At 34.1% G+C, this 24,658-nt stretch overlaps 2 protein-coding genes across 4 annotated transcripts in view; one reads left to right on the top strand and one right to left on the bottom strand.

Moving 5' to 3' along the window:
• The first annotated feature begins 243 nt into the window (after positions 1-243).
• Positions 244-20,074, top strand: LOC144848225 (xaa-Pro aminopeptidase ApepP-like). 2 transcript variants are annotated; one of them, XM_078704939.1, is made up of 22 exons: positions 244-393; positions 6,131-6,222; positions 6,853-6,963; positions 7,132-7,195; positions 7,729-7,833; positions 8,248-8,340; positions 9,106-9,255; positions 9,944-10,039; positions 10,435-10,516; positions 10,621-10,706; positions 12,553-12,680; positions 12,866-12,952; positions 13,619-13,669; positions 14,153-14,226; positions 14,427-14,504; positions 14,654-14,725; positions 16,432-16,562; positions 17,761-17,865; positions 17,969-18,040; positions 18,517-18,593; positions 18,742-18,840; positions 19,114-20,074. In XM_078704939.1, the coding sequence occupies exons 1-22, from the start codon at positions 351-353 to the stop codon at positions 19,312-19,314; spliced, it is 2,097 nt and encodes a 698-aa protein (XP_078561065.1). In that variant the 5' UTR covers positions 244-350; the 3' UTR covers positions 19,315-20,074. The 2 variants fall into 2 exon arrangements, with proteins under 2 accessions (XP_078561065.1, XP_078561066.1); XM_078704940.1 differs by lacking the exons at positions 244-393; positions 6,131-6,222 and adding an exon at positions 6,494-6,512.
• LOC144848224 (xaa-Pro aminopeptidase 1-like) overlaps positions 19,962-24,658 on the bottom strand; it is a 17,791-nt gene continuing 13,094 nt past the window's right edge. Inside the window, exons 18-23 of one of the 2 annotated variants that reach the window (XM_078704937.1) lie at positions 24,505-24,574; positions 24,260-24,364; positions 23,610-23,681; positions 21,704-21,786; positions 20,981-21,079; positions 19,962-20,607 (exon numbers count right to left, since the gene is read on the bottom strand). In XM_078704937.1, coding sequence (XP_078561063.1) covers positions 20,401-20,607; positions 20,981-21,079; positions 21,704-21,786; positions 23,610-23,681; positions 24,260-24,364; positions 24,505-24,574 — 636 coding nt within the window. In that variant the 3' untranslated portion in view covers positions 19,962-20,400. Of the gene's footprint in view, positions 20,608-20,980; positions 21,080-21,703; positions 21,787-23,278; positions 23,345-23,609; positions 23,682-24,259; positions 24,365-24,504; positions 24,575-24,658 lie in introns of both variants that reach the window. The other variant, XM_078704938.1, reaches the window with a different exon arrangement.

Raw genomic sequence — 24,658 nt, 5'->3', positions numbered from 1 at the left:
TTGTATAAATCGTCACTGACATACACACGAATTTGTATTGTGTGGCATGTGAAACAGAATGAATTGTAAAATATATTATCGTATGTTTGTGATAAACTTGTCGTATTTTGTGACATACGGTACTACAAATACACATACAACAACCATGGACCTATAAATAATTTTAGGTCCATGCTACAACGGTTCCCCTTAAAGTTAGCATAGGCATACCTACAAAAAAATGGACTGAACCACAAAGTAATAGCGATTACACAGACGGAAAGAACTAATTGTAAGGTCGTCCGTAAATTGGGCGCTGGCTGCTGCGAGACTTTCAAAGTGGTTTCTTATTGCTCCTCCTCGGCACGACAATGCAGGTGTATATGTCTTACATAGGCCTATGCCTCGTACTGGGTAAGTAAACTATTTTGAGGTACAATAAAGTATTTAGTTAAAATAATATAATTATAATTGTTTCATTGTTTTCAACATTTTTCCTCTTATTGGGATTTCTAAATTTCTTTTTTGAAAAATGCAAGAATGTCTTTAACATAAAAAGAACTCAAATTCTAAAACTTTATTTTTCAAAGCTACAATACTTTGGAATGGTGCAACTTATAAGCGTTTTATGGTAGATGCATTTCTGTTTTCAACTAATGTAGGCTTAAATGTATTACTATTAGATTTCCAGTTTCACCAAGTTCCTTATCTGTTATATTATTAACCAAGGGCGTCTTATAGATTTAGCTAAAGTAAACGTTTTAGTTCAATTAAGACTGTGTATATGTTTACAGTAGTTACTTAACATAACACATACATGTTTTCTTTTGAGCACGGTCTTACTGAAAAACAACTTTCAGTTGAGTTAAGCATCCGTGAATAAATAAAGCTTATTATTATTATTAAAAGTCATAATAGGCCTAATAATAATAAAAGTATTCATATGCCTGCACATAATTTACTTAAAACTAATCTACTAAATTGAGACCTGGTTAAATATTATAACACCACGACAAAGAACATTATTTGTTTTTCTACGAATTTTAAAATTGATGTTTATTCCACTTAGTGCACTATAAATCTCACAGAAAATCCTCTATTAATTAATGTCTGTTTATTTTATTTCTCAGTAGCTTAAGTAGGCCTAATGCTATGACTTTGTATTATACATTTTGTAAGAGATTTTCCCAATAAATTAAAATCAGACGCCACTCTAGTTTCAATGCGACACTTTCTTGACTACTGTGGAGTTAGAATTATGAAAAAAACTAATTGAAATTAAACACAATTATAATACAGTAAATATAACTTAATTCTCAGGTGGTAAGATGTTTTGATTTGATATCATAACAAACCTTAATTAGATTACGGTCGATCTCTATGACACATCGTGTCTTAATATAGAAAATATTGCAGGAAAAATTATCAAAACATTAAATGACTATATTTTATACAAAATAATAAATAGAAGAAATTTTGATTAAAGGTGGTACTTGCTACCCACTAATTAAAATTATATATTTTATAGAGTAGTTAAAAAACATATTTTTGACAAAGCACACCATAACTAATGTCATTACTGTATTTGAACTCATAAGATAATACGCTGCTTAACTTGATTTAAGATTTTTCTTTTTACTCATTGTTTTCGCTTGAATTTTCTTTGTAGTTTAAGATTATGTAGGGAGCAGAGTAGTCCACACTATCAAACTTTATGTGACAAAAAAATGTGATGTGTCCATATCACTACCATATTTGAGAATATCAGTACTATATTTGTGCACACTTCTTTTGTCAAACTACCTTGACAGTGAAGACAGAACTTAAGGCAACTGAATGTTTTCTCTTGCCTATTTTGCTACCCCCTTTACACTCTGTTTCCTGAATATTTTTATTATACATTTGATTGTATGTTTAAATGTTATTATGGTTTGTTACAGACGTGAAATAAATTTAATTGAACTGATGTAGTCTACTAAAATATTTGTGATATAGTTTCACAATGATTTGCGAAATAACATTTGGCGTGGTACCGTACGTGGTGACGATAAATTAATATCACCATTTCGGGAATATTGGTGACAAATTAATAAGTAATAAAATATATAACCGTCATAAAACTCTGTCTACACTATCAAACTAGTTTTTATGTGACAAAAAAATGTGCCCAAATATGGTAGTGATATACCCAAATATGGTAGTGGTATGACATCATCATGTCCATATGTGGGCACATCACATGTTTTTGTCACATAAAGTCTGATAGTGTAGACAGAGCTTAAGATGTTGAATTATCGTTTTCGAGTGAAATTCGTCTACAAAAAATGTGATATGCCCATATGGACACATGATGATTACTACCATATTTGGTCATATCACTACACTATTTAGGCACATCACACTTTTTTTTGTCAAACTAGTTTTGATAGTGTAGACAGAGTTTCAGAGAATATCTAGACCTTCCTGTAGGCTATGATACATGTGATATCACACATTCACATTACTTGCTTATCATTAACATTTGTTATTTTATAATTAAAGTTTATTTGCAACAGCTTTGCTGAATTAGTTACTGGAAACGAACGGGAAATCTGGAATTCCCTTAGTCGTGATTGAAATATTATGAATCGATTTCATTCATATCACATACGAGTGAATGCTCATGGAAATTGCAACTTTATTTGTCACTTGCAAATCACACCAAAAGTAGTGTTAAAGGTACATTCACACTTCGTTCCGTTTCACGGAACGGAAGCCGGTGACGTCACATTACAAACGTTTTTAATTACGCTCATGTAGATACATTTTACCGTGGGCCTACAATTTCACCAATGCAATCTAACCATGCCCTGGTCTTTTTATAAATGCTTATTTTCTATCCCATTTTTGTTATAAAGCTCCGTCTACACAATTAAACTTTATGTGACAAAAAAATGTGATGTGCCCATAATGGACATGATGATGTCATATCACTACCATATTTGACCATATCTCTACCACGTTTGGGTACATCACACTTTTTAAAACAAACTAGTTTGATAGTGTAGACAGAGCTTAAGGTATAATTTCTAGCGGCAAAAGGCTAATGAAAGATAGATTGTGTCGAGAGAGTTCAGGCCTTTCTTTCTCAGGGATTCGGTTACTGAAATTGCCTGACCGGGCTTTGAGAAGGAAGAATTTTTGTCCCACGAGCGTTATGAGGCATTTTTCCCATTCAGTCCCTCGTTCAGACTACCAATTCATCATACCATTACCAATAATAATTTAATTAGTGGTAAAATGTGTCAAAAAGTAATCTACTAACAGTATTAATTCAGCTTGTTATTATAATTCTATTAAATCTGTTCTTACAAAGGCCCCTGGATACGTGCGTATTAAACCACAATACCAGTAGAGAAATACTGAAGTGATTTGATTTAAGATGGCCTAATTTCAACTGAAATAATCGAATAAGAACCGCCCACTAATTAAATTTAATCAAAGAATCGTTTACACACAATTAATATTTCCCGTTGACTGCTATTGACTTTATAGATGACCTAGTGGTTATTTGCACAAGTGGTGACAAAAATAAAAATGAAAGTTTAAGCTAACTAACTATAAATGAAAGCTGTTTATGCGAATTGCTGTTGCTTCAGGCCTGTCTAGCAACTGACCTACAGGCCTAGGCCATAGGCTTCAATAAGGTCAATAACAGCCTGTTTTCATTAATAGTTTTCTTCTTTCTCATTTAAATACATTATCACACAATCTTTTGTAAACTTATATATATATAATCGAGTTCGAACAATACCATGAAAGCCCCAGTGGTCTAATGGTTAGGACATCTGCATATCAAGCAGGCGGTCCGAGTTCGAGTCTCGGTTGGGGCGACTTTTTCTCATTCTCACAGATTTCCTTATCTTTATCGTTTCAAATTAATTAATTACAAATTTCAGTATATCACCGGGCGGTTTAGAATTAATGTTCTTTGCCTGAATTGTTTATATATATATATATATATACTGTATATAATATGTAGCATACATACTTTTAGTTTTTTAATTCTTTTCCATTTAATTGATTTACAGCATTTTGGAATGCTATTAAGTATTTTCTTGATTTTTTTGAATAGACACCACATTTACTCCCCACAGGGTAATCTGGAAATGCATGAGGCCCACTATTTGTTTATAGGATTAACTATTTTATAATCTTTTGGTCATTGGTATCTGTTTTGACCATTAATCAATTAGCTTATGTGACCCACAATCATCCAATCAAATGACAGGAATTTATTCAGGTGTTATATAATAACGGTTACATATATATTATGTAAAAATTAGCTCTATTGAATACGACGTCATTTATTATGTTGCCTGCAACCAAATTAGTCATGACGCGTTTCTTTTACGAATGAGTCTGGACTATAGTTGCTTTTCATATCCTTTTTTTTAAACATTTATATATTTTCTTCTTGTTCTGTGTTTCATTTGTTTTCTATGCGTTCTTGTTATACTATTACGATTCTGTAACGTACGGTTAAAGTCAACAAATAAAATGTAAATGTAAGCGGATTATGATGCAAAAATGTCACTAATACGACGGCTAAAATACAGGCTAACCTATTATTTGTATATAGTTTAATAGTGTCCTGCATTTGATATTAATTATTTGAAATTATTAAGACTTTCATTATCAGAGACGATTGATATTACTCACGTTCACTCTTTCCTCATTTATCATAGTATGCTGTGTTGACATATGGCACTATCCAATTAGGCCTAACTCAAACGAAAAATTCAAATCCGTTTTCTTTTTTTTAGTTACGAGTAGGAAATATCATCTAAAACTATTTTGCATATAATTATACTAAATTTAAATTAATTATATATACGTTTTGATTGGATGAGATCGACCACGTGGTCTTTATTTTGGTGACGTAAAAATACCATATATAGTAAACTAAATGTAGGCGTAAGTCCATGACATCCTGCCAAAGCTGCTTATTTAGATTTGTTCTTATTTCATTAAATGTATTTAAATATTGACCCTATGAGTAAGATAACTAATATCTTTAAATAGTTAGGAAGTGGAAAACACGACTTGCCAAAATTGAATATGCAATTATGACGAAGCAAAATAATATGCTTTATAATATCAATCTTTAATTTGATGTATTGTCCTCCAAAAACATGAAAAATAAAGAGTAATTAAATAATACTTTGAATCGGTTATTTTGTAGATTTAATAAAGTTAATCACTTCAGTGAAAAACAATTGGGAAAAAACAATGTTTTCACTTATAAAAATGACAAAATAAATGGTTAAATTCAACCAAAAACCCATTGGCTGGCAGCCAAAAGATTATTTTTAAGATAAATACATTTCTTTTACGACCAATTTTTTATAAAAATAGATAACTAACTACTATGTGAAATTCTAAAAAAAATATTTTTTTCAGGGGGACGTAATACATCTTTAATTTTGAGACGATGTTATAATCACTCTTTATTATTCTGCACATTTCAACAGGTTACAGAAGCATAATAATATATCATTATTAGGCCCTAATATAAGTTTACTGTTTAATGTACAGGTAACTGCACTATTACCCTTTTCACATCTGCATATAAATGTTTACAACTTGTAACTAGGATTGATGGAAGCAATCATTATGTTATCCTAAACGGAACGAGAAGTGAACGACTATCCAATATTATCCCTTATATCCGTCGTAAGGCCAATTAACACATCGAGCCAAACAACCAAAATGTGTACTTAGTAAATACATTACAACTCCTAATTTGGGAAACCTCTATTCAGGGGACATCCATATTTAAGGAACACTATCCCGTGAAATGAACGATCATGGGCAATATGCAATACACACCAACCCTATTCAGTCACTCCCATTAAGGGGACATTTTGTTGGGTCCCGAACGTGTCTTCTTAATAGGGGTTCGAATGTATGGTCATTGGGCTTCACCAGCAAGGCTACGGTAGACGATTGGGCTTCACATGTATATTTAGTTCAAACGAGAGATTGTATGGGTTGCAGAAACCAAGCTAAATTCTGCCGCAGATGATTAGGCCTACAACATGGACATTATTTTGTCCATGATTATATATAATAAATAAATATTAATATTTTTTTGATGATATTTTCTTAGGGCTTATGGTCTTGGAATCCACTGTAGAAGCACAAGCAAATGGCCGAAATGTTATTCCACGTGATCAACGAGATTGTACTGGTGTAAGACCTGTAAGTGATCTACATTATGGATAGAGTATGCAGCAGGTTGTTGACAAATGTTACAACCTGGTACCAAAATAGTACATCCAGGTGCCCATATTTTACATCCAGGTACCCAAATATTACTTCTAGGGGCATATAATACGGCCATACTGCGTTCAAACACCGGTTCTCGACAGATCACTGAAGTCAAGCAACGTTGGGCCCGGTTGCGTTCTGGAAGGGAGTAGGGCGGGTGCTGTATATACCGGAGAGTGATGGTGTAATGTTAATATAGGACTAGCATGTGATAGACATGGGTTTGAACCTATCTATACCATACTGATTGCATCCTTAGACAAGATGCTTTACTCTCATTGCTTCTGATGGGATGTAAAGCTGTTGGTCACTATTCGAAAAGAGTAGGGAATCGTCTCTCGGTGTGCTGATCCGGTAGGGCTATACAGCTGGCTGCCGTGGGTCCGTGTGGAGGGCCTAATCCAAATTTCCCCAGTTTCTAGTTAATCTTGAGGACGAATAAATACATTTAACATGTTAACATAATATATACATCTAGGTGCCCAAACTTCACATCCAGGTACTCAAATATTACCCAAATGTAATAGGTACGTAACTAACTGGCATATTTTATTTTTATAGCGACTGGCACCAACGACGATACAAACTACTCAGCAACTGGTAGCATTACGTGCACAAATGGAGTTAAATCGTATCCCGGCTTATATCATACCATCAGAGGATGCACACATGGTAAGCAATTCACCCATAGGTTTAAATGTGTAAGAAGAATGTCATAAAACTTGAAGGGATAGTATTTTTGCAGAGATGCTGTATTGTTGTGACGACGTTTATGGTTTTTTTTAAATTGAGAATATACTTACCAGACTAACATTTAAAGTTGAGTCTATCTTTTTTTAGAGTGAATATACAGCAGAGCACGGCAAACGACGTCAGTTTATAAGTGGGTTTTCGGGTTCGGCAGGTAATTTTATTATTTTTTTATATTAAAGATATATTGTTCCCCTGAAAAAATTATTTTTTAAAAATTTTAATTTGTTGAATATGCCATTTAAAAAAATTGGATCGAAATGAAATTTATTTATCTGAAAAAATTGTAATTTAAAGCAAAAATTGTCAAATTGGCTGCCAGCCAATGATTTTTGGTTGAATTTAACTATTTATTTTGTCATTTTATAAGTGAAAACATTGTTCCCTTCACTTTTTTTCTACTGAATGATTAACTTTATTAAAACCACAAAATAACCTATTCAAAGTATTAATTAATTAATTTTCATTTTTCATATTTTTTGGGACAATACATCTTTAAAGCAATGTGATTAATTTAGAGCTTAACCTTTATAGGGAAGAGTGGTCAAAGAGAAGAAAACATACATTATTTATACAAACATACTTAACAATAATTAAACGTGAACTGTTTTATTTCGTGGCGTATGCATGTTATTTCTTATTGAAATCCAATGATGGTCTCTGTCAATAATGTTCTTCCACTTTTAGGTTTGGCTGTTGTGACAATGTTCAAGGCAGCATTATGGGTGGATGGACGGTATTACCTACAAGTTGAGCAGCAAGTCGATTGTAATTGGGAAGTTATAAGAGAAGGTTAGTAGGCCTAGCTGATGAGTGTATTGATAATTGTGTCAGAACTTAAACTAAAAGGACTGAAGCAAATGACTAAGCAATATCTTGAAAAGAATTCATCACCAGGCTCTGTTCATCCAATGGGCGAAGCTCTCCTTCAGCAATTTGCATGTTTTATTCTGTCATAGGCCTTTGCCATTCTCGTCCAGATTGAAAAGAATTGCTAAAAGCAAAAGAAGAAATTTGACACTTACATATTTATAGCAATGTTTGTTTGTTTGTTTGTAATATTTATTGCTATCCATAATATACACAATACAATACATTTTAATTTGAAATTAACAAAATCATACAGAAACTAAATAGTATTAAATGAACATCAAAACATTTGATTAACAACATAAAAAAACATGACTATGATACCTTTTCCTTCAGATGATATTGGAACACTTACACCATTCGAGTGGATAGAAAATGAACTACTGTATGGATATCCCGTTGCATTTGATGCTAAGACAATGTCTATTCGTAAGTTCTATACAGAAGCTAGAATTATCATTTTGCATTTCAAAGTAGTTTAGGGATTCCTTCATAAAATTGATTAAACGAATGTTTTCCAAAACGTGCATAATAAACATTAAAACTTTATAAGTTTAGCTTGGTTCCCTCTATGATTCAACGCAACGTAACGCTACTGTAGCGAGACCAATGATAATCGACAGCTCGAATAATCCAATTGTGATTGGTCATTTTACTTGCGTTGCACTTAGTCCTTTCCTTACGTTCTATTGGGAACTATCTTTAATATTACTACGTAATATTGAATATTGAATTTGAGACCAATTTCAATATGTTCTTTTCATTTCGCCATGATGTTGTTCCGGCAGCGATTTTATTTTCGTACATAAGTTGCGGTCCCCTAATGTGAAAGTTAGCCGAACTACTTCCTAAATTTAACTAAACCAAACCCTCTAAATAATCTCTCTCTCACTATAAAGTAAAAAGAAGTTGCTCATGGGATTCGAACCCATACATCGACATGTAAAGCCCATTGTCTAATCCACGCGACTACTCAGACGGCTCGTCAGAAAGCGTTTGCATAAATAGCGAATTGTAGTTAGCTCAATTCTTACGTCACACCTTATGGATATTCATGTTTTTTATTTTGTAACGTTTCTTTCATGAGGAGTCCCCAACTTATGTACGAAAAGAAATATCGCGTTCCGACACCATACTTATAAATATTCGAAACCTGTCATTCATTGTATTACCACCATGTTTTATTATTTAAAGAAATGCTACAAGAAGCCGAACTATTTTTCCGTAAATCTTCAAAACAGTTGAGATTACAAAGGCTGCAAACCAACTTAGTGGATCGTGTGTGGAGAAACCAACCACCATTGCCCAACAACATGCTAATGATACACGAACTGCGATACGCGGGTAAGTTAAGATGTCACATACCTTAATTTGACCAATTCAATCATTGAGAATGCTACATACCTTAGCACTGTAGTGCTAAGTAACATGTTCGCCACAAGGAGAATATCCTCTTTTAGCAGAGTATGTCCTCAAGTACGTATATAGTTTTAGAGTAAGAGTTTTGAATAGTGAACATGATCTTGTGGTGCTACGAACTATTTTAGGATTTTAAATGGAAGAAAATCTTATTTTAGCGTGATTTTCGTTTTCTTTGTATTGGTTGTTTTTTTATATGGAATTTTATTATTCTGAAATAAAGTGTTCAATCAATAAGCATTGACCAAAATGTACAGGAATGCAAAGGAACATCGTATCTTTATATTACATACAATGTTTCGAAATAACTGAGCCACAGCGGACAGATATATTGAACAAATGCGAGAACAGTCAAGTCACACTTAATATGAACAGAACAGTGGAAATTCACTACGAATGGAGGCGTTGGTCCGAATGCCACTTCTGACACCATAATTAAGTGTGGCTGTTCTCAACTGTTCTTTGAATTCAACTGTTTTAGCATAATTAGTAATTTACATAATTAGCATATTAATAGCTAATGGTATGTAACATTTATATACCAGATAAATTAACAACATTATTAACTAACTTACGCCGCTGTATTTAGGTGGTAATTGTTTTTTTTAAACAGGTAAAACTTGGCAAAACAAAGTAATGGAAATTCGGAGGAAAATGCAGGAAAAAGATGCTAGTGCATTAATTGTGTCTGCGTTAGATGAGGTGGCGTGTAAGTAGTATTCTTTGTAGTTTGCGGATGTTCGTTGTCACCAAAACGGTTATATATACGCGTTAGAGGAAATATGAACTTGTTCGCGCATGTCGCAAGAACCAGAAGAGCACTGTATCTTTACCTTATTTTATTTTTTGTGTTCGATAAATAAACTGAAACTGATGTGATGTGAAAACTGAAACTGAATAGGCAATTACCTTCTTGGTTAACCCATATTCAGTAAATTGCTAAAACAGATTAGGCCTAAAGACAATACATTTAAACACATCATTATTAAATAGAGCCGCTAATGTATATTGGTTTTCTAACAGTGCTGAATATATGTATATGTTGTTATGTACGCGTTGTTGTTATGTACAAGTTTTTCAAAAGAAGTTATATTGTATTCATAGGGTTGTTTAATCTCAGAGGTACTGATGTTCCGTTTAATCCTGTCTTCTTCTCGTACGCAATCATTACTGGAAATTCTATACGGTAAGTCATTGCTTAGTAAACTGCCACAGAACCGGAATCCAGGCTCAGTGTGAACGCGGCTTTAAGCCTCTGTCTTATCTGTGTATTACTGTTTATTTCTCTAGGCTGTATCTTAATGCGATTAATGAGACCCAGAATGACAGACGTTTCCAACAGCATCTCAATCAATGCTTAAGTCCGTATGAAGCAGGTATAGTAATTGCTTAACATAATAGAACGATAAGTCACTGTGATTTAGAACTAGAATAACTAAAAATTGTCACGCTCTATCGAGTTACGATGGAACCATAAACTGTGTGACGATATAGAGGGCGCTTTTAAATAAATTCTTTGATAAACCACCTACGCAGTCCAATACGTTTTAATATATGTATACTACATATATTTATAAATTGCTACTATTTTTCACATGATTGTGTCAATGTGTGTTATTATCTACGCACTTCACCGAGTACGCGATAGAACCAAATTTTGTGTGACGATATAGAGGGCGCCTTAAAATCACATAAAACAGAGCCATATATATATGGCTCTGACATAAAACAGTACTAGGTAATCCACCTACGCAATTCAAAATGGTTTTTAATTAAATAATTAATTAAAACATACTCCAACATATTTACTACGTATATCCTATGTAATTGCTGCAATATTACATTTCATATGTGACAATGTAACAGACACGCAGTTTTCAAATTTAATATATCCGCCTTTAATCTTCACCTAATCTTCTTTTTCAATCTAACATTAAAGATAGTCCTATTTTGTATGCGATTCTGTCAGGTAAGCACATATCTATTTTTCCTTCATGCTAATAGACCCACTGATTATTTTCCGAAATAAAAAATAAAAAAAGCGTATTATTTGTATGCAAGTTTCTACTTGATTTTTTATATACATTCACAATAAATGTTCAAGTTTGAAAGGAATCATGTGGCTGTCGAAAGTGAGACCCAAACTATTTGATGAACATATACCACAAACATTGCGTTTATATCTAGTTAATTATCTGATTGATATGATCAAATCGAACAGTACACGTTCAAAATATATATAAATTTACATCCTTACATAAAGGCTAATTTACAATGACGAGCGACAACGATAAACGATAATCGGTAAACGGTAAGTGGAAAACAAAAATATAGAATCTGTGCGCGGACGGGCGGTTGAGCAGAAAGCTGCTCCGAATAGATACAGATTATACGTAGGACAAGCTACGCGCTTTTCCGCTTACCGTTATCGCTCGTCTGTGTAAATTGTCCTTAAAAAATATCTCGGAATTATTATACTTTATATATCCTTCTGTTTATACCAATAAAAGTTATCTGGTCTTTGGTTCTGAAAGGTAAGTCGTGTTTGTTTCAACTCGTTTTTTATGTAGTTCCTCGTATTTTCAAAGCCATACTACATTACCATCTTGTCTCATTTCGATCACTTCATTACATTGTATTTTGTTCATATTTTGCTAATGATGTATGTTTGTTTTTCAGTCTATTGACCGTTCACACACTAGTGTTTCATTCTGCATAATTATATTATGTTTCAATGTTGTAAACTATGTATAAGGTTCTGTTTTTAATTTACCAGAAAGGAACCACTTGAATTATGAGTGGGATTGACAAATACAACATTTTAGGCTATTTAAAATAATGTTTAGAACCAAAAACATAATATGTTAGATTTTATGTGATGATGATGGTGATGACGACAACGACCACAGGGTCATTATTTCGGTAAATAATAAGAACACTAAAGATGTCCACATACAACCTATTTCCGAAGTAGACCTATCATAGGAATATTTGGTAATACAGCATCTCATTTATATCACATGTGGTGCCTGTATCATGTAAGGTTAAGTTAAGGGTTATATTACTACCAGATACGTTTGAAACACATGTGATGTTGTACAGTAATATCAAATATTGCTATGATACTTCGGAAATAGATACAGTACCTACTGAGAATCGGCTGAGATCTTGCTAATCACTGTTATTGGAAACCACGGAATATAATGTGTTTGATATTTTCAGTGCCATGTGTCGAAGTGAAGTCCTACAATGCTTTCTATGAAGACGTACTGTTAGTCGCAAGTTTAAACAGTGGCAAAATCTGGATAACTCAACATGCAAATGTCTTCATATATGACGTCATTACAGAAGTAAGTAATATATTTTGTCGTTATTCATAGATATAAATGTCACAATTAATACCTTACAACTAGATTTAAACTCGCCACCAAGATGAGGTAGGTTACCCGCACAAACGAACAGCGATGTTACATTTAAGCCATATAATATTTTCTATAGTGAAAATCATTGACATATTTGTTTTTTTATTTCTCAGATAAAAAGACTAATTGAGCCATCGCCTATCCTTTTAATGAAAGCTGTTAAGAATCCCACTGAACAAATGGGGATGAGAAATTCACACGTATGTTTCATTACATTTCTATGTAGCACGTGAATGTTTCATACAAAATAAACTAGGTCTATATTGTTTGCAATAAATGTAGTGGAGCTGTAGTTTGGTGATTAACGTGCTTGCCTTCCAATCCCAAGGTTCGGGGTTTAATCCTGACCTAGTGCCAGGGTTGTTATTCACGACTCTTTCAACTCCACTCCCAAAGCCTCAAATGAGACATTTTATATAATGAGAGTTTATAAGCAGGATAAACTATAAAATAGATTACCTCATCCTGTAATTGGCGAGTTTGTACTCGCTGTTGGTGGAGTATGAAAACAATAAAATAAAATAAAATAAACAATACAGTAGTAAGATTTGTGCTACACCATTTATTTGCAAAAAGATATCAATTATGGTTGAGAATGTCTCAACGTTTTTGTTGTTATGCTACCACCGTCTTCTGTGGAATGCTAGGCCTACTTGTCACAAGTTTTCCGTTTCTCAAGCATCGTCTCTCATGTCCTTTAAGTCGTCTCCTGAACTATCCTCTCTTTAAAAAACGTATTCATAATGTATTTTTTTTCTCAAGCACAAATTTGCAATTATAGATATACTGTTGTTTGCTTCACGTACGATAATACATGTAATTTTCAAACAAATCAACCTACACAAGCGTTCTTTTCCTTTTTGCAGATTAGAGACGCTGTTGCACTGATTGAGTTTGTAACCTGGTTAGAAAAAGAGGTATCGAATATAAATTACGACTTATTATTATATAGTACTGTATTAAATATACATGTCAATGTGTGTTCTTTAAATTTTTAATAATAAGTCAGTAATAATACTGTACTGACCAACGTCTAAAGCTTGCTTCGGACGCAACGCAAGGATCAATCGGCAAACGAAATTTCGGATAATTCATCGCTTGTGATTGGTTAAATTGTTTACGTCGCGCTTACGTCGTTATGTTGCGCCCTGGTGTAAACCAAGCTGTTACGTCTCATTGGAAGATATACCTATATTATTCCAACGCTAGCCACAGAGAAGATTAAAAGTAAACAAACTATGCATAAACAACCTCCACAAGTACTGTAATCTACACGTTTGAATAAACGTCTCAAATATTGTCTTTTATGTTAATGTATTTTAATGATCTCAAGTACATTCTTAAGTACATTCAGTAAAATATATTTCAATCAATGTTAATTTTATTTTAATTGAACTAAGGTCCCTCGAGCTAAGGGAGATGCTAGGAGACTAAGTGAGATTTCAGCGGCTACAAAACTCAAACAATTCAGAAGGTAATGCATTAGATACGATTGCATATAGCTGTTAGTATTCTTGGCTTTTTAAACTACTGATTGTAAATAAGATACGATACGAATGTAAAACACATACAAAATCACAATAATTACGTATTACAATGATTGCTTATTAAAGTAGTAAACTGTTTTAAAGTATAAGACCAACAAATATTTAGTTAATGTGTTTTGTTTGATAGCCAGCAACAAGGCATACAGGGTTTGAGTTTTCCTACGATATCTGGGTTTGGTCCAAATGGAGCTGTTATTCATTATACGTAAGTATTCCCTTGATTATCTTATGATCCCTTATTATTTTATTTTGTTGTTATTGAGTTATTTTTTCTATGCCATCCTCTACTATATTCTGCGAATTTACAATATGGCGAAACTCGTACAACTGAGGACTCTACACATTATTTTTCAGTGCAAATGAACAAACAAACGCAGCTATAACAAACAGGAATATGTATCTGTTGGATTCTGGAGGACAATATCTGTAAGTTAACTTCATTGATTTTTCCTTTAATAACGAGTTTATACAGAATCATTTTTAATAAGAGTATATGGCAATTTATCAAGTTCAAGTTCAACTCTCAAATCCAAAGGGATTTATTTCATTTCATTTATCTTTTTATTTCGGAATATCATGGTGACATAATATTATATCCATAGCAAAAGAGAGAAAAAAAAAATCTTAATCTAAAAGCTCATAGAACAAAAACAAAGATATGTAAATATATAAAGTCAATGCAACAAAGCATTCCATTGTATGTGCATTCTTGACACATTAAGAACGTGGCGATTAATGGCCATGATCAAGGAATTACTACTTGCGTTCACACGATTTTTAAAACTAAAAACAGATTTTCTAATGAACTCATCAAAGGATGGGACGTCATTTAAGACAAACATCATGCTTGCACTACAATGTCTGGGCTGCTTCAGCAGCAAACGTAAGGTTGAACAGTACATGCTGACACAGTAACTCTTAAATAGATAACATTTAGTGTTAGTAGAACATTTTCCAAACTTTCTATATAGGGAGTTGGCCCTAATGCATCGATATTGACGTTTGATGTCACTTTCATCACTCAGATTATTACTGATCACATGACCAAGATAGGTTATTGAATTATCAACGATTAGAGGTGCCCCATTTAAGGTAATATGTGGAACACCTTTGAGGTTGCGGACTTTCGGGCAAAATAGCAAGCATTTGGATTTGTTTTCATTAAAAGTAATATCATGGTCACTAGCAAACCCTTCACAGAGTCCAATTAGGCTTTGTAAGCCAGTCACTGACGGAGCCAAAAGGACCAAGTCATCGGCAAAGCTTAGGCAATTCAGTTTAAGACTGTTAATTTCACAACCTTCTTTTGACTTAGTCAGTTCAACAGTTAACGGATCAGTGTACACATTGTAAAGTAGAGGGGACATAACGCCTCCCTGGCGAACCCCATTACGAACAGTGAAAGAATCGGAAACGGAACTACCCCACCTGACAACAAATTCCTGATTCCTATACCATGACCTCAGTATCTTAACTATAGGTGAAGGGGTACCCCTGTCAATTAGGGTCTTGAAAAGTGTCCAGTGGTTCACTTTATCAAAGGCTTTGCTAGCGTCCAAGAAACACCAATAAACTGGGCTACCATGATTGTTGTAATGCTCGATAATCTGTTTAAGAGCAAATATACACAATTCGGTTGAGTGATCAGATTTGAAGGCAAACTGGTTGTCATGGGAGTCCAGTGAATTACCACAATGTTGTATCATTACAGATTCTAGAAGTTTAGAAGCTACACATGCCAAAGCTATTGGCCGATAATTCCCTTTATCAGTGATATTTAAAACATAAAACATTTCTTAGTGTGCCAAATAAAATGTTTGTTTCTTGACAGCACATACAATAACATTTGCTAATAACTTAATCATATTTGGGTTTCTAGACTTAAATAATGAAACAAAGTAGAACATATTTAAAATATAATTTGGAATGAGACGATTTCTTTCTTGATTATATAATTGTATAATAATGATATATTCAGTTTTGTGGCTGTTGTTCGAATAGCAAACATTACTATTATGTCTAGTTGGTGAATGTACATCGATAGGCAGCAGTTACCGTGTACACTTTAATCAGAACGTACCGTACAGTAGGCCTACGAAGCCTAACCTGTCTCTTCTATTCCTTTTTTTCAGTGATGGGACAACAGACGTGACAAGAACTTTCCATTTTGGTACCCCAACAGCGTTCCATAAGGAAGCCTATACAAGAGTCCTAATGGGCTCTATTGATCTGGCTAAACTTACTTTTAGAACCGGAATATATGGTGAGCACATTTATTTAATATCGCCGAGTTTAGAACCGGAATATACGGTGAGCACATTTATTTAATACCGCCGAGTTTAGAACTGGAATATACGGTGAGAGCACATTTATTTAATACCGCCGAGTTTAGAACAGGAATATACGGTGAGCACATTTATTTAATACCGCCGAGTTTAGAACCTGAATATATGGTGAGCACATTTATTTAATACCGCCGAGTTTACAACCGGAATATACGGTGAGCACATTTATTTAATACCGCCGAGTTTAGAACCGGAATATACGGTGAGCACATTTATTTAATACCGCCGAGTTTAGAACCGGAATATACGGTGAGCACATTTATTTAATACCGCCGAGTTCAGAACCGGAATATACGGTGAGCACATTTATTTAATACCGCCGAGTTTACAACCGGAATATACGGTAAGCACATTTATTTAATACCGCCGAGTTTAGAACCGGAATATACGGTGAGCACATTTATTTAATACCGCCGAGTTTAGAACCGGAATATACGGTGAGCACATTTATTTAATACCGCCGAGTTTAGAACCGGAATATACGGTGAGCACATTTATTTAATACCGCCGAGTTTACAACCGGAATATACGGTAAGCACATTTATTTAATACCGCCGAGTTTAGAACCGGAATATACGGTGAGCACATTTATTTAATACCACCGAGTTTAGAACCGGAATATACGGTGAGCACATTTATTTAATACCGCCGAGTTTACAACCGGAATATACGGTAAGCACATTTATTTAATACCGCCGAGTTTAGAACCGGAATATATGGTGAGCACATTTATTTAATACCGCCGAGTTTAGAACCGGAATATACGGTGAGGACATTTATTTAATACCGCCGAGTTTAGAACCGGAATATATGGTTAGCACATTTATTTAATACCGCCGAGTTTAGAACCGGAATATACGGTGAGGACATTTATTTAATACCGCCGAGTTTAGAACCGGAATATATGGTTAGCACATTTATTTAATACCGCCGAGTTTAAAACTGGAATATATGGTGAGCACATTTGTTTAATACCGCCGAGTTTAGAACCGGAATATATAGTGAGCACATTTATTTAATTCCGCCGAGATGTTTATTGCCTTGTTATAAGTAAGATTCTATTGTATGTCGTCATTCTATACAATTTAGAGTAATTATTTTTTATAATTCTATTAGGTCGTGATATAGACGTTGTTGCAAGGGCTCCACTGTGGGAAGGTGGACTTGGGTATAAACACGGTACTGGACATGGCATTGGTCACTACTTACTGGTACATGAAGGTAAGACAAATATATTCCTGTATGGTAAATATGTGATGTCCTGTCAGCCACTGCATTGTTTCTCATAAATACCACCACATTGTCGATGTGTTCGTTTTATTAGGACCAGCAAGAATCAGGTACGGATTTAGACCCAACGAAGAGCCTCTTCAACCAGGAATGTTCCTTTCAGACGGTAAGTAATTGTCGATGCAATACGTAATGTCAATGTTTAGCCAAATATGACATAGAACAATATGCACTTCTTGAATGTATAACCGAACGCAATTTGCTCAATTTAACATCTTTTAAAACGTTAATGATTTAATATTGTGTGGAAGACTAGTATAATATCATACTATATTACAATTGTGAAAGTAATACTAATATCTTTTAAAGATAAACGAAGATAATTAGGCTTTACAGAAATGTGTATAACTGCGTCTTAAGATGATTGTCAATAATTTCGATTTACGACGACCTACCTAAGTCCGGTAAATCGATGTGTTGTCGGTCGTCGAGTTGAGGAGCGAGGACACACGTCCCAATATCCCCGCATGCAAACAGTGTATAAACATGACATACCTTGGTCCTCGGTCCTTGCAAATCGAATGCTCCCTATTGTATCGTTAGTAGGCCTAAACACTGTTTACTTATGTTTCATTTCATCAGAACCTGGATATTATGAGCCAAACAGCTTTGGTGTTCGACTTGAAACCATTGTTATGGTTGTTAACAAACGAACACAGGTGAGTTCCGTTTGCATTTGTTTTCGCGCACGAAATTTTCCATTTCAGTACTTCGGCTGAATGTTATACTATGTCCAGGCATAACCCTCCGCTTAAAACATAAATAAACGATCGCATATTTTCAAAACTATTTTGCATTATTCTACAGCACCAGTTTAGCAATTGGACTTTTATGGGATTTGAACCAATCACTCTTGTTCCGTTTGAACCAAAACTTATCAACTACAAAATGTTGTCCATTGAACAGGTAATATTTTTTGAATTAATTATTATCAATAATAATATTAAAAATTGTTTCGTACCGTTAATGTTGCATTGTTAACTCTTCTAATAAGCCACTCCGTTGCAACATTATGTCCTACCTTTCATTACGTCATTTTATACTTCAATGTAGGCCTACACATGGTCTTTTTTTGTTACTTGTTCTTTGTACACCGATTTACTCAAAAAGACGTTTCAAGTTTTGAAATATCAGTAAAAAATACAGAAATGCTTAATTCCATATTTCTTTTTTTTAAAGATCGAATGGTTGAATGACTATAACAAACAGATAGAACAAAAAGTGCTTCCCAAGTTAAGTGCAGAAGCTAAGAAATGGGTACGTGTACGAACTAAACCTATCAACGCCCAACAACTAAACCGACTAAACGCAGCACCGTCTATCAACATGAGTGTAATGGCACTAGCTGCGTTATTTTTATGTAGTTTCTTAGTTTTATAGGTGCAAATGTAGAGGTTGTCACATATGTAGATTAGGCTAGTCAAGCCACACCTAAATTCGTAACCAATCGTATTCGCAGTGATGTACAGCAAATTGTATTGAGCAATTACATTCTGGAATCTAAATATACAAATCAACTATTTACACCTACATGTGTGCAATTCCGTACCCTTGTTCACACGCTCTTTCATCTATCGGAGTTAAATAAAGTGCTTCAATTGGTTTAACTTGTTCTGCGTTCAAACGTGTGTGGTATACGGTAACGTTACATCGGACATACTAGAAAACTATCGGAGTTGTATCTTAGTATTATCGGAGTTAACGACACATAATAAGAAGGTTAATCGTTCACATGCGCATTTACGTCGAATGTAATTCTGATATGATTCGGCTTAAAGATTGGTTCACACTAGGAGGCAACGAGGACAAAGCAAGTGATTTGACCAATCACAACGATGGATTACTCGAACTCTCGATTTTCATTGGTCAACTCGCTTGTGTCTTAGTGGAAACCAAGCCTAACTTCATTATATATACTCTGTGCTTGTGAATAGCCCATGTTTGGAGTAAAATGTAAATCATGTGATCGATTTAGGTGTGACTTGACTGTTTTTTTAAATATAATCGGACACAATTAGTACAGTAGATTAACTAGATTAGTTTTAATGAGGTTATAATGTATATAGTTGTAAGCAGGAATATATCATAATACAATATTTTTTATTATTGATACATATAGATTAAAATTACAAATCATCAACTTTCGTTATTTTTTTCTACTTAATTAACAATAATTATAAATTACGACAGTTAAAAAGAGTAGGCCTCCATGGACGGGACTCACGTTTGTGAACTTTTATACAAGCTAACATTTGCGCATAAGATTGTGCTGTTCTTATTCTCTGGTTTGGAATGTGTAGGTCAATGATTACTTCATTAAATCAAATACAATTATAAAAAGATGTTTACATAATAATGTTACAAAATAAAAACCGTTTCATTTAGTAAAAACATACAGAAGAAAATCTATTCACTGCTCTATCTTCGAAATGCTGGGTATTTTCTGTATTGTGTTTGTCAGGGTACTTAGAAAAGCTTACGCACGCCAAAACCCATAATAGCTGTAGCGATTAAAACCACAAATGAAGGAACTTGACGTGTTGATCCACTGAACACATAGTCATACGATACTTGAACGGTCTTGCCTTCCATCCAGTCAATCGCCGCCTCAGATGCAAGCTCATTTCTTACTTCATCTCGAATTTTTTTATTGTAGTCATTCAGCCAATCAATCTATAAAGATACAGATGATTACATCAGTGGCGTATAACGCGGAGGCCTGGGGCCCCTGGTTTAGGAACCCTCCAACGTTGGATGCTCAGTGCCCCCCCCCCCCCCCCCCCATAAGCTCCAGTGCCCTTGGGTTTAGCCAGTGAGAGCTCATAGCCGTTACGCCACTGGATTATATAATAATAATGGACATATCGAATAATACAGTAGAACCCCTTCTTTGGAACATCCAGGGCAATTGTTTTAGTTTCTAAGGTATCCCCTCAATAAAGGCTGTAATAAAATGCCGCACCAAATTTTAATTGTTGAAGCCAACATGATTATATTGAAATGAGCCAATTTTGAATGAAATATAAAATTGTACTAATAATGTTACCTGTTGACGGCTAAGTAAACTGTAATCAATGAGTTTAGGTTCAAATGGAACGAGTGCAACCGGTTCAAAGGTCATGTACTTATATCCATTAAATTGATGCTGAAAACAATAAATTTATCTTAGTGAGAAAAATAAATGCAAGAACAAATCAGTGTACAATAAATGAGGGAGAGACGGAGGCTTACAATTAAGTGCCGGGCTCTCCCACGTCCCCTTCCCCTTAAGTACAGGTGTTGGGGCACCTTGGCTACCACAAGTTCTCACTCATTCTAAATCACACTATTTAGAAGCACATATCTCTATTGGAAGACACGATTAAATCGTTGAATATGTCGTGAATCAGAGTCGGCGTGAATTAATAATAGGGAGCTTTCGATTTGCGTCGGTTGGTTGTCGCATGGACATAGAAACCATCACCCCTGTGTCCTGAGGACGATCAAAGCATATTAATCGAAACGTCGAAAAATTCAACAGTTCTTTTCAGAACTAATATACGTGGTGTACCGTAAACTTTATACAACAATCGACATATACCTATCTATTTAACAATTTATCTCTTACTACATTTTATCATGTGGTCAGAACTAAATTGTTTCTGTAAATTACGTCATATAACTTAGTATGTTTAAGTAAAGTCTGCCATGCGTGACTAGGATAATTTGCATATAGTTCCATGTGTATGTTATTGAACCGTGGAATGCTGTCAATACAGTAGTGTCTTACTTCTAGTTTATCAGATATGTCCGTTGCCATCACAATCGTCTCCAGTCGGATTCCGAACGAGTTAGCTTCGTAGTAGCCAGGCTCTGAAAGCAAATCAAATTAGATAATTGCCAAGGTAGGTGAAACATTATTAGTACTTGCTTAGACGAATGCTTCGGTGATGTATTTAACGTAAGCACTGGTCATTGTTTGTTTGATCTTACGCCGGTGATTTTATATAATAGGGGAGGAATTAAACCTTTTTGGGCCGTCTGACTAGTTATTTACCCAGGTAATTTGGTTTCATAGTAATCGCTACCTTTGGTTGGTAGGAACACACTTATCTGGGAAAATATCTACGCCTGAACGGGCCTTAAGAAGCCCGCTTAAAAACACCATAGGCCTAATTCCAGATGCCTAGAAAAAACACGGTAATAAGGTATTGGATTGAAATGCGTAGGCTATACTTATTCTTGCCTTATGTATAGTGTAAGATTAGGTTAAAATAAAATAATCGTTGTGATGCTAAGCTATATGATATAAGATGATATTTTGTTTCAAACTTTCGGTTTTCTTCTACTGTATTTCCTAATATATAGTATTACATTGGGCTGTGTCATTGTAAATGGAATCATACCCTTACTGCAATCTTGATAGTGCTTAATTTTATTTAATCGTGGTAACAATTTAAGCTGCTTTGTTGTAAAATCAAACATCTACACCATCATAACAGTTTAGTGTTTAGTGTGAGGGTATCAAAAATAGATACGGAACATGATTAATTAATCAATAATTAGTTAATTATATTAATTTCATATTAAAGATTCTGAATATACGATAGGCCTGTTAGTATAGTTTTTTGTTTTTTTATCTTTTGTGGTAAACTACCACCTTTATTCAACAATTACAGAATCTCATATATATATTTACATTATTTCCTGCATATTTTTTTGTCATGTTATCTATTACAAAATATATTGCATGTTTAATGAAAAAAGTTGTTTAGTTATGAAACGTTTGTTAACTTATTTATCATAATTGTGTATCTTTCAGTTTATATATTTGTATTTGATTTGCCCTTTAGGGAAATGCTTAGTTAGTTAGTCTGTTAGTATAGTTATTATAATTCTAAATGTTATATTCTTAGTGCAGTTATCTTAGAAAAATCACTATTGGTATTATATTTAGTGAGCATCTATCTAAACGGCAACATGATAAATAATAGCTACTTGGTTTCTGACAATTAACGTTGATAAACTTACGGTAATGAACGAGAAAAAAATATAACATTACTGATTTGCGGTAAGTTTTCCCCAACTGATTTTCACAGACAATAAGTGCTGAAAAGCCGCCAAGGGTATAATTTAAGTAGGCCTACTCTATACATCCAGGAGGTATGACGCTGCACAGTAGCCTATCTCAACGTTTTTGATGTAATATGTCATAATGTATGACCAAAATAAATTAAAATAGCCCTTTAAAATATGTTATAAGGTGCGACACAAATGACAAGTGAAACGTAAGGCTCAATGAATGATTTTAAGTCATGTTAGGTCTGCATGAGCAAAAACGTAAATCTATCTTCAGATACATTACCATTGGATACAAAAACACCGTGTTCGATTGGTTCTTCACCAGTATAACCGCCAATGTTTATTGGACCTAAATTCACAAGACAGAGACTATCCCGTGATCGTGTTTTGTTTCAAGTTAATTTGCAGTTTCAGAAACGACTAACAGCTGAAATCCGTATAAACGTCAATTAGACTGTACGTAATTACGTCATATTGACTATGTGGGTGTATTAACAACACTAATAGTGATATACTAGTTTTTTAGATAGTTTTAGTTACGGGATTTGAACGTTTATTTCCATCACAGCTGTAGTTGTTTCGTAAACCGCCTAAAATCTACCTGTCAAACCTACCATCGGAGAAGAACATGCCAGGTTCTATTGGTTTCTCAGTCTCCCGGTAGCCAATATTAATGCGAGCTGGTCCTGTTTATTGAATTGACAATAACGTAACGTGGTCCAGTTAAAATATTAGGAAGCTTTCGATTTGCGACGCCATACTATATATTGTTTGTCATAGAACTAGAATTCGCCAACTGTGTCGATGAAGTGAGTGAGAAACTACGTCTCAATATCCCCGCATGAGCGGCGCACACAAAGAATCAACATGAACTAGTAAGTTCATAGGTCAAATAGTTTGTCGGAAATCGAAAGCTCCTTACAGTGCAACATCAGACATGAATTTTACATTTGTTATTATCTTCACTATAATTAAAAACTCCTTTTTAAAAATTCTTTTAGATAATATTCAGGTGCCATACGATCAGGAGTGGAAACAATACAGTATTATAGCGCTCTAATTGCACTCCAAATAGGCCTACACAATGCATAATATCGCGTGTATAGTGAAGAAGAATTATTTACCAACATGCATATTGCACTTAGGTATCTTATGCTTTCACTTTTGCATCCATATTTGGTTCTATATTGATTATTATTAGTATTATTCTTATTATTAAACACTCATATTTAATTTTAAAAAATCTATATATAGCAATACTTACCTTCATGGACGTTAAGAAAGTGACCAATACCGTGTCCTGTTCCGTGAAGGTAGTCCATTCCATTTGCCCAAAGAGGAGCTCGTGCAATTGCATCAATATCACGACCTGCGTATTAAAATACAGGATTATAAACACTTCTGATATATCATTCATTGGGTAGGGATCAAGACGTTGTTATGCCCTTCCCCCCCTCCAACCCAAGAATAAACCCCTACCATCTCTGACAAAAACCATTCATTTCTTACCATAGACACCACTTCTAAAAACAGTTCGGCATAAATCAATTGCTCCCATTAAAACACGTGTGTATGCATCCTTAAAAAATAAATAACATTTTATTATTATTTTAAATAAATAAATTAGTTAGATAAGTTTCTGCAAATTGCGAGACTAAATGTT

This window comes from Antedon bifida, chromosome 7 (assembly GCF_963402885.1).
Source record: "Antedon bifida chromosome 7, ecAntBifi1.1, whole genome shotgun sequence".
NCBI lineage: Eukaryota > Metazoa > Echinodermata > Crinoidea > Comatulida > Antedonidae > Antedon > Antedon bifida.
The sequence above is the reverse complement of the archived record's forward strand: the minus strand, read 5'-3'. Positions and strand labels throughout refer to the sequence as shown.

What these genes read in the sequence shown, in the direction of transcription:
- LOC144848225 (XM_078704939.1), top strand. Translation starts at nt 351, where the DNA reads ATGCAGGTGTATATGTCTTACATAGGCCTATGCCTCGTACTGG. An exon ending in GGAGCTGTTATTCATTATAC is followed by an intron (nt 14,505 to 14,653) that starts GTAAGTATTCCC and finishes ATTATTTTTCAG; the next exon opens with TGCAAATGAACAAACAAACG. An exon ending in GATTCTGGAGGACAATATCT is followed by an intron (nt 14,726 to 16,431) that starts GTAAGTTAACTT and finishes CCTTTTTTTCAG; the next exon opens with TGATGGGACAACAGACGTGA.